Here is a 10,005-nt window from a genome sequence, read left to right as displayed (position 1 = left end):
CTGTACCCTTCCCCAGATCTGTGCCTCTATACAATCCTGTCTCGGAGGTCTACAGACAATTCCTTGGACTTCATGGCTTGGTTTGTGCTCTGACATACACTATTAACTGTGGGCCCTTATATAGACAGGTGTGTGCCTTTCTAAATCATGTCCAATCAACTGAATTTACCACAGGTGGACTCCAATCAAGTTGTAGAAACATCTCAAAGATGATCAGTGGAAACATGATGCACCTGAGCTCAATTTTGAGTGTCATGGCAAATTAATAAATATGCAAAGATTTCAAACAAAGTTCTTTCACGTTGCCATTATGGGGGTTTGTTTGTAGAATTTTGAGGAAAATAATGAACTTAATCCATTTTGGGATAAGGCTGTAACATAACAAAATGTGGAAATGTAAAGCTCTGTGAATACTTTCTGATGCACTGTATTAGGACTCCCTAGATAAATAATCATCAAAAATATGTTGAACTGTAGTATTTGGATGGCTATAGCACAGTCATTCCAAAATGGCTGTGACCCATAAAGTTTACCCCAAAGCCTATAGTTCTAAAAAACAAAACCTCAAACCTTCACGAAATTAGGAAGGGACATGCGACATATGATTCTAAACAAACCTTTATGGAGATCAGGCAAAAGATGGTGCTGTATAAATTACCTGAAATTGTGTTTTTTCATCACTGATTTAGGTGGTTACAGTGTTGTTAAATAACACTTAACATTCTTTTTACACATGCGCCTAAAGGCCTTAAAGTGCTTCAAACCCCTGTAATTGCTTCTTTCAGCTATATTTAAAATTTGTTTTTGGAAAACCCTCACCTGAGGACAATCCAGATCACCACGGCTGTTATGATCATTAACAAGATGCCCACAATACTCAGGATGATGCCCAGAAACTTTTCTGAAAAAATTACAAAACATTTCATTTCATCTTTTTATAAGTCTTTCCCCTATTGAAATATTACATGGTAATTCTAGTGTGAATCTAGTGGACAGAAGAAAGTAAGGCTCTCTCACTTGTCTTATTCTGCAGTGTGATCTCCATCATTGCCCTGAAGCTTCCTGTCGGGGACTTGCAGTTAGTCATGTTGAGGTAAAAACTTTCTGGGACCAGGACATCATTAATTTTCTCATCCTTTTTAGTACTGTACACCATTATTTGAGGTCGAATGGTCTGCACCGCAATGTTTGTGTGCACCTCCTTACACTTGGGCTGGCTGACATTTCTGAACTTCAGATTGCTCTTAAGCTGTGGCTCCATGTTAATGATCCAGGACACAGTGCTGGAGGGTTTCATCCCAGACGGCCAGGCTGGGGTCGCCAATACGGTAGGATTATCTATTTTTGGTGCAACAGTGAATATATAGTGCTCTGTATGAGAAAGTCAGAGGAGCAAAACTCATTAACTGTTTTGATTTTTGACATCAAGTCACTCACACTGAGTATATTTGAGCAGTTGAAAGGTTTGGGGTTGGTTAAATTTTTGTTTTATGTTTTCAAACTTGCACTTGCTATATAGTTTCCTCAACATAAAAAGCAGCTTTCATTTGCAGTAATGTATAGTGAATGTATAATAAAACACTTTACCTGATATGTCTTGAGTAAATGAATAAGTTATAAAGGGTCTAGTTGCCAAATTCCGGTCATTGAAACTTGTAACGGAGGCAGTTACTGCAATCTTGGATTCACGGATCTGGATTTTCTCAATGGTTCCCTTTGGACAAAACTGCCCAACAATGATGCCAGAGTTAACATGGGACACATTTAGGAGAAGGATGCTATTGCATTTCTCCTCCGGTAGACAGTAACGCAGACCGTCTGTAGGGGACTGTAGCTCCACTGCACTGTTCTGTGGGCCATGAATATGCCATGTGATCGTCTTCAAAACTCCCGGGATACAGTTCTGCTCGTAATTGAAGGTTATAGGGAATGGGGTGGATGCACATTTTCTCCATTCTTTACATTCTGTTGATAAAGAAGCAAAGTAATTTGAAGAACAGAGGGACAAATATTGTTATTAACTTTATAGTTATTTTTATTGTTATCATCCTTGATGTGGTCAGGGCTTAACCCTATTGTTTTCATTATTTTTTTTTTTCTTCTTCTTCGTGTGCCACTGCCGTTTGAAGGAAAGTTGTGAAATTTGGCACACTGATTGGGGAGGGTCTAAAAAGTACCTAGACCATTTTTAAGTTCTGCCTCAGTCAAACTCTATAGCACCACCATCTGCTCAAGATTCACGTTTATGTTTATCATTATTATTCTTAGGCCTTTGGGTCTTGGAACATATTTATATCTCCCTCTGGTTCTATTGGTAATGCAGAGTAGTATTAACTAGTGATGGGAGAAACAAAGCTTTTCAAAGCTTCGAATCAATTGAACCAATTGCTTCACAAAATGATTCACTGTTTCGAAGCATTCGAAACACCACGCTGGTGACGCCTGCTGGTCAAAACCGTGTAAATGCAACAAAAACTCATGCCAAACATGCATAAAAACAGCTTTTACAAATCCATTGTAAATGCTTTATTGAAAGTATAATCTATAAGATAGAACTAACTAATCATCTAATACCATTAAATATTAAGTGTCTGTATAATATGTATTCTTTTATCAATTTTCAGGGCTTGTTTTGTTTATTCTATGGATGGGTCAGCTAAACAGAGACTATTAACTACTATTATTCCTTTATATTATACAAATACCTCATTAAGACGTCTACAATTGTGTAAAACTCTTCAGAGATCAGGTAATACACTTTTAGACACTTAATACTCAGGTAATAGACAGACACTTGTTCAATGATTTGCCGCTGGGGGGCGATCTCAGTGAATTCGCATGACTCTTGGGTTCACAGAGATTGCCCCCAGCGGTGAACCATTGAAATTTCGAAATGTTTCGAAACAGTTATGACATAATGAAGCTTTGTTTACTGAAATCACGTGACTTTGGCAGTTTGAAACACGCTCTGAACCAATGATTCGAAACAAAAGATTTGTAAAGGTTTCGAAGCTTCATGAAGCAGTGTTTCGAAAGCGCCCATCACTAGTATTAACCCATTAGTTTGTATCCTCCCTGTTATTTTGGTTGCCATCTTGGATTTCTACCAAAACCACCACCACCAAATTTGGCTTAGAGAATCTCTGCAATAAGCCACAAAAAACTAACTAAACAGATCTTTTTTTTATTTTTACAACGATTACTAAGATATGCTCTAATGAATTCAGGGGAAAAAACATATCATTAGGCTGTGTCTCTGAAATGTTTTGGTCTATTGAAAAAAGCTTGCAGGGGTTTTCACCTCATGTTCTGAGGGTATCTGAGAAGCTTTAGGGAATACCTACTTTCAAGATTACCTACTTTCAGAAGTTAAATATAGATTTAACTGGTCAACCTTCTGTTCCAATAGTGACCGGGAAACACCAGAGCATTTTACACAGTGAAACAAAGCTCAAAACATTTAGGATATTGTCTTATTTAAGGGGTGGATCATACCACACAGTTGAGTACCTATGGTCTGGTTGACAGTCAACTCTAGTTCATCCTTGTTACAGTCAAAAGAATTAAGGACAAAATGGTTCCCTGAAGCTATGGTGACTGTGTCCATTATGACCGAATCCAGTTTCAACACACAGATGGACTTAGGATCCTTTTTCATCACACGTATCTGTAGCATTTGCTTCTCTGGTAGATCCCCTTCACACTGCCCTGCAACAGTGACAAGAAAAAGAAAAAAAGATATCAAATAAACATTATATGAAGTAAGTAAGGCATAATGAACTGGTCATTTTTGCTAAATAAAACCATCAGAGTGATCAAAATATGAAATAATTTTATTATGAGAAAAGAGTCAAGGAACAGTGAACTCGTCCAGCCCTGACCGATCTGTCTGTATCTAATCCTGAATATTATAAATCCACTTAATAAATTGATAAATAATTATACAGACATGAATTATTGTTTTAAGTTGAAATTATCTGTGGTTGACCAACAAGATTTTTCAAAGGGCAATACCGACATCTAGAAAACAGAGTGGCTGCAGGGCGATTCACCAAAATTCACCAAAAGAAGAAAAAGAAATGGTCTACTATCCACTGACAAAGCTGTGAGGGAAAATCTGGATCTGACAAGCTAGGTAGGCAAACATTCCTGTTAACATGCTAAAAGCGAACATTGTTATCGGCCAATGACAATAATCTCACAATATCCAAAAATTTTAACATTTTAACATTCGAGAGCCAGAAGATGTGTGAGAAGATTTGTGTCTGCATTCATCTGAAGCGCAGAGACTGTCCTCCTCCAAAAAACGACCCCATATTCCTTATGTAGCTCCGCCCCTTTTCAGCGCTGCGTTCGTTGTCTTTTGACTTCTGGTTTGTATTTCCACAGTGATCTTACGTATTTATGAATGAACTGCTCGTTTTAAAATCTTCCCGATCTACTGACATTTGTTAAGACATCTGCTTTAAACATAACAATGCTCATGATAACTTACATTAACTCTACAACAAGTGAATCCACTTCACCAGCTAATTATTCTTTGACAGCAATGCCACAGAAATATAGGAGCAACCGCGAAAACGGAAGTTCAAAGACAATATTATAAAGATGGCGGCATTCTTGTTTCTCTGGCGCATAAGGTCTATAGATCGTTTTAAAGTCATGCGCCCTCTAGCTGGCGTAAAAATAGTGACAGTGTCGTGTTACGTCTGTCGTCATGAAATGACGCATGACCGTCGTTACCAATCAAAATGCGTGTTCATTTAAATGCAATATGTGGACTTTTACATGGTCCTTTACCCGCCATTTGTCCTATTTCCATTTAGCAAAACTTTTTTTTTTTTTTATTAACTACCCCAACCCTAAACCTACCCTTACAATAATGCAAATACACTGTTTATGAGCACATGCGTGCCCTGGGATCGAACCCACGATCACATGATCACATGATTTCATATTGTTATATATTGCAATGCTCTACCAATTGAGCTACACAAACCCAAAATATGACGCAGATAAAAGGGTACAATGCATTAAAATGAAAGTGTCCTATTGTCAATAGGGGCGCAACTTTAGTAAACTCTCCTATAGGTCGTATTTCAGGGAATTGACAAATGACCTATATTGGCGTATTGGTTGGAGGACATGTTGGAAGCATGTCCCCTAGAAGGACCGGTGTCCACCCACCACAGTCTCACAAAATCCTGTGGGAAACACTGTATATTATATACACTATATTGTCAAAAGTTTTGGGATGCCTGTCTTTACGTGCACATGAACTTTAATGACATCCCATTCTTAATCCGTAGGGTTTAATATGGAGTTGGCCCACCCTTTGCAGCTATAACAGCCTCAACTCTTCTGGGGAGGCTTTCCGTAAGATTTAGGAGTGTGTTTATGGGAATTTTTGACCATTTTTCTAGAAGCACATTTGTAAGGTCAGGCAGTGATGTTGGTGAGAAGGCCTGGCTCACAGTCTCTGCTTTAATTCATCCCAAAGGTGTTCTGTCGGGTTGAGGTCAGGACTCTGTGCAGGCCAGTCAAGTTCCTCCACACCAAACTCACTCATCCATGTCTTTATGGACCTTGATTTGTGCACTGGTGCGTAGTCATGTTGGAACAGGAAGGGGCCATCCCCAAACTGTTCCCACAACGTTGGGAGCATGAAATTGTCCAAAATGTCTTGGTATGCTGAAGCATTAAGAGTTCCTTTCACTGTAACTAAGGGGCCAAGCCCAACCCCTGAAAAACAACCCCACACCATAATCCCCCTCCACCAAACATTACACTTGGCACAATGCAGTCAGGCAAGTACCGTTCTCCTGCCAACAGCCAAACCCAGACTCGTCCATCGGATTGCCAGACAGAGAAGTGTGATTCGTCACTCCAGTGAACACGTCTCCACTGCTCTAGAGTCCAGTGGCGGCGTGCTTTACACCACTGCATCCGACGCTTTGCATTGCTCTTGGTGATGTAAGGCTTGGATGCAGCTGCTCGGCCATGGAAACCCATTCCATGAAGCTCTCTACACACTGTTCTTGAGCTAATCTGAAGGCCACATGAAGTTTGGAGGTCTGTAGCTATTGACTCTGCAGAAAGTTGGCGACTTCTGCGCACTGTGTGCCTCAGCATGCGCTGACCCCGCTCTGTGATTTTACGTGGCCTACCACTTCATGGCTGAGTTGCTGTTGTTCCCAATTGCTTCCACTTTGTTATGATACCACAAACAGTTGACCGTGGAATATTTAGTAGTAAGGAAATTTCATGAATAGACTTATTGCACAGGTGGAAACCTATCACGGTACCACACTTGAATTCACTGAGCTCCAGAGAGCGACCCATTCTTTCACAGATGTTTGTAGAAGCAGTCTGCATTGATTTTATACACCTGTGGCCATGGAAGTGATTGGAACACCTGAATTCAATGATTTGGAGGGGTAAATATATATATAATTTTTTTTTTTTTTTTTTAATAAAGACACGGTAACACTAATTTTACAAACAGCGCACAGTGAAAATGACATGAATATGACATGTGGGCAACTGGATATAGCGCAGCATAGTTTGAAATCAAGGGCTTAAAGTTTGTCGATCATGCGTCTCCACTCTCCAGTGAAGCTGAACTCTCCTCCGCATTCAGTTTGCACGAAATGACCGTCACAAGAGTAACACGTTCATGCAGTCTACAAATGCGCAATTCAGAATATTTGACAGCTGGATTCGACTAACTTTACTTTTACTTTTAACAGTTTACTTTCTTTTTTAACAGTTCTATCTAGTAATGTATTAGACAAAACTGTTAAACCTAGACCATAACTAATGAAGACGAAGAATGTGAGCATTGTGTGCTCAGGCACTGCTGTTCTCAGAGCTGGCATTCTCAGCGCCGTCAAAATAAAAGTCCTGCTTCCAATACTTTGGCCAAACAGAAAAACTTATCGGCCGATGCCGATATAAAAAAAAAAAAACGCCAAATATCGGCCAATATATTGGTCATGCCGATATATCAGTCAGCCACTACTGTAGACTACAGACCAATTCACACTGCACAGACCGACACAGTCCAACGCCGACAGGCACCAGATTACAGCAGGACACTTCTCAGACATTCAAAATCTGATTCAGCTTGTTCAATTGGTGAAAACAGACTCTGACAGGGGTAACACACTGATCCGACAAAACCCGACAATATGTCTTGTTGCTGTCTATTGGCACGGTGTGAATTATCCTGTTTCCATGCAAGTTGTGTTCCAGTCATTTTGTTCCGTAATTTCTTTTTCCTGAAAATGCTAGTTAATGTTATCGCATTTGACTAAAACTTGCTGACTGTGTCTTCTTAATATCATTAATTCATCTTTGTCACTAGTATACGTACTGAAAACTTTTAAGCTGGCTATTATTAAACCTCTTATTAAAAAAACCACAACTTAATCCTAGAGAATTAGTCAATTACAGGCCGATATTGAATCTACCTTTTCTGTCAAAAATACTAGAAAAGGCAGTATCGTCAAAACTATGCTCCTTTTTAGAAAGAAATGGTATCTGTGAGGATTTCCAGTCAGGATTTAGACTGTATCATAGTACTGAGACTGCTCTCATTAGAGTTACAAATGATTTGCTCTTTTCATCCGATCGTGGTTGCCGCATTTTGGATCAACTGAAGTTGACGAATAGATGAGACAGGCAGCCCATAATATAGCGAGTTGCAACAGTCAAGCCACAAAGAAATGAAAGCGTGAATTACAGTCTCAAAATTCTTCCTGTTTAGGAAGGGTTTAACTTTCGCTAGTCTTCGAAGATGGTAAAAGCTGGAACTCACAACAGTGGAATTAATTTGTTTGTTCAGCTCTAGGTTGCTATCCAGCATAAAACCCAGATCCTTGGCCTCAGAAGAGCAATATGGGGTGAGAGAGTGAAGATCAACAGTGATCAGATTGTTTTTTCGTTTGGCCTGAACAGAACAGTTTGTTTTATCGTCATTCAGATGCAGAAAGTTATTGGTAAGCCATGTTTTCAATTTCTTGGAGACAATCTGTTAGTTGGTTTATAGCAGACTTGTCATTGCGCTGGAATGGTACAGTGCTCAGTGTAAATGAGTACACCCCCTTTGAAAAGTAACATTTTAAACAATATCTCAATGAACACAAAAACAATTTACAAAATGTTGACAAGACTAAGTTTTATATAACATCTGTTTACCTTATAACATGAAAGTAAGGTTAATAATATAACTTAGATTACACATTTTTCAGTTTTACTCAAATTAGGGTGATGCAAAAATGAGTACACCCCACAACAAAAAAATACTACATCTAGTACTTTGTATGGCCTCCATGATTTTTAATGACAGCACCAAGTCTTCTAGGCATGGAATGAACAAGTTGGCGACATTTTGCAACATTTATCTTTTTCCATTCTTCAAGAATGATCTCTTATAGAGACTGGATGCTGGATGGAGAGTGATGCTCAACTTGTCTTTTCAGAATTCCCCATAGGTGTTCGATTGGGTTCAGATCCATCAGTTCCAAAAACATTTATCTTGGTCTCATCACTCCAGAGTATAGAGTCCCAGTAGTCTTCATCTTTGTCAGCATGGGCCCTGGCAAACTCTAGGCGGGCTTTTTTGCGCCTGGGCTTTAGGGGAGGCTTCTTTCGTGGACGACACCCATGCATGTCATTCCTCCTCAGCGTACGCCGTATTGTGTCACGGGAAAAAGTCACCCTAGTTTGGCTTTCTACTTCTTTAGATAACTGCAGTGAACTTGCATGCCAATTTTCTTCAACCCTTCTCATCAGAAGACGCTCCTGTCGAGGTGTTAACTTCTGTGGACGATCTGGAAGTCTCTGTGAGATGGTTGCAGTTCCATCTTTTTTAAATTTTTGTACCACTTTTGCTACAGTATTCTGACTGATGAGTAAAGCTTTGCTGATCTTCTTGTAGCCTTCACCTTTCTAGTGTAAAGAAATGATTTTCTTTCTCAGGTCTTGTGACATTTCTCTTCCATGTGGTGTCATTGCTGACAGCATGAAATGGGAAGGGGTTTTAACACCCTTTTATAGTCAGCTGTCTGCTGGACACCTGTGTTAGGAATAATTAGACTCACCTGTGGTTGAATTCTTGTTAAATTAGACATTTGTAGTATAAAATTTATCTTTGCTCCAGAGACTTTCAGTGGGGTGTACTCATTTTTGCATCACCCTAATTTGAGTAAAACTGAACATTTTGTTCTCTAAGTTATATTATTAACCTTACTTTCATGTTATAAGTTAAACAGATGTTATATTAAACTTAGTCTTGTCAACATTTTGGAAATTGTTTTTGTGTTCATTGAGATATTGTTTAAAATGTTACTTCACATACGCTGAGCACTGTATGTAAAGCTGGGTATCATCGGCATAGCAGTGATACGACACACCAAATCTCCTAAAGATCGAACCGAAGGGTAACATGTACAGCGAGAACAATAACGGCGCCAAAGTTGATCCCTGAGAAACACCACATGTAGAATGTGCTACAGAAGAAGAATGCTTCCCAACACTGATGAAAACCTTCTATTAAACAGAAAGGACCAAAACCAGTCAAGTACAGTTCCTCAAATACCAACGCAGCGCTCCAAACGCCAAATGCTGAACTGAGATCTAAAAGCACTAAAGCAATGATATTACCAGAATCCGTAGTTATTAAAATATCATTGAAAACCTTCAGAAGGGCAGACTGAAAAACATCAGAGATACAGTTAGTACTCAAATAGTTTTGCAATTGCATAAGTACAATTTTTTTCAAGAATTCTGGATAAAAACGGCAGATTTAAAATCGGTCTAAAATTTGAGTAAACTACAGGATCGAGCGAGGGCTTCTTACAAATTGGTAACACAGAAAATAATTTGAAACACTCTGGTACAGTCCCTGTCATAAGACAGTTGTTAATGATCATCACTAGGTCTGAACCAATAGTATCAAAGATTTGTTTAACAAATAGTGATGGAATAACATCGAAGGGGGAA

The 10,005-nt window shown here is 39.1% G+C and overlaps 1 protein-coding gene across 1 annotated transcript in view; it reads right to left on the bottom strand.

Annotated features, from left to right (window-relative positions):
* Positions 1 to 815: 815 nt before the first annotated feature.
* Positions 816 to 10,005, bottom strand: part of cdcp1a (CUB domain containing protein 1a) — a 120,995-nt gene continuing 111,805 nt past the window's right edge. Inside the window, exons 5-8 of the mRNA XM_051864899.1 lie at positions 3,511 to 3,708; positions 1,588 to 1,965; positions 1,018 to 1,371; positions 816 to 901 (exon numbers count right to left, since the gene is read on the bottom strand). Of these exons, the coding sequence (XP_051720859.1) occupies positions 816 to 901; positions 1,018 to 1,371; positions 1,588 to 1,965; positions 3,511 to 3,708 (1,016 nt within the window). The remainder of the gene's footprint in view (positions 902 to 1,017; positions 1,372 to 1,587; positions 1,966 to 3,510; positions 3,709 to 10,005) is intronic.

Source organism: Ctenopharyngodon idella, chromosome 16 (genome assembly GCF_019924925.1).
Source record: "Ctenopharyngodon idella isolate HZGC_01 chromosome 16, HZGC01, whole genome shotgun sequence".
Lineage (NCBI taxonomy): Eukaryota > Metazoa > Chordata > Actinopteri > Cypriniformes > Xenocyprididae > Ctenopharyngodon > Ctenopharyngodon idella.
The sequence above is the reverse complement of the archived record's forward strand: the minus strand, read 5'-3'. Positions and strand labels throughout refer to the sequence as shown.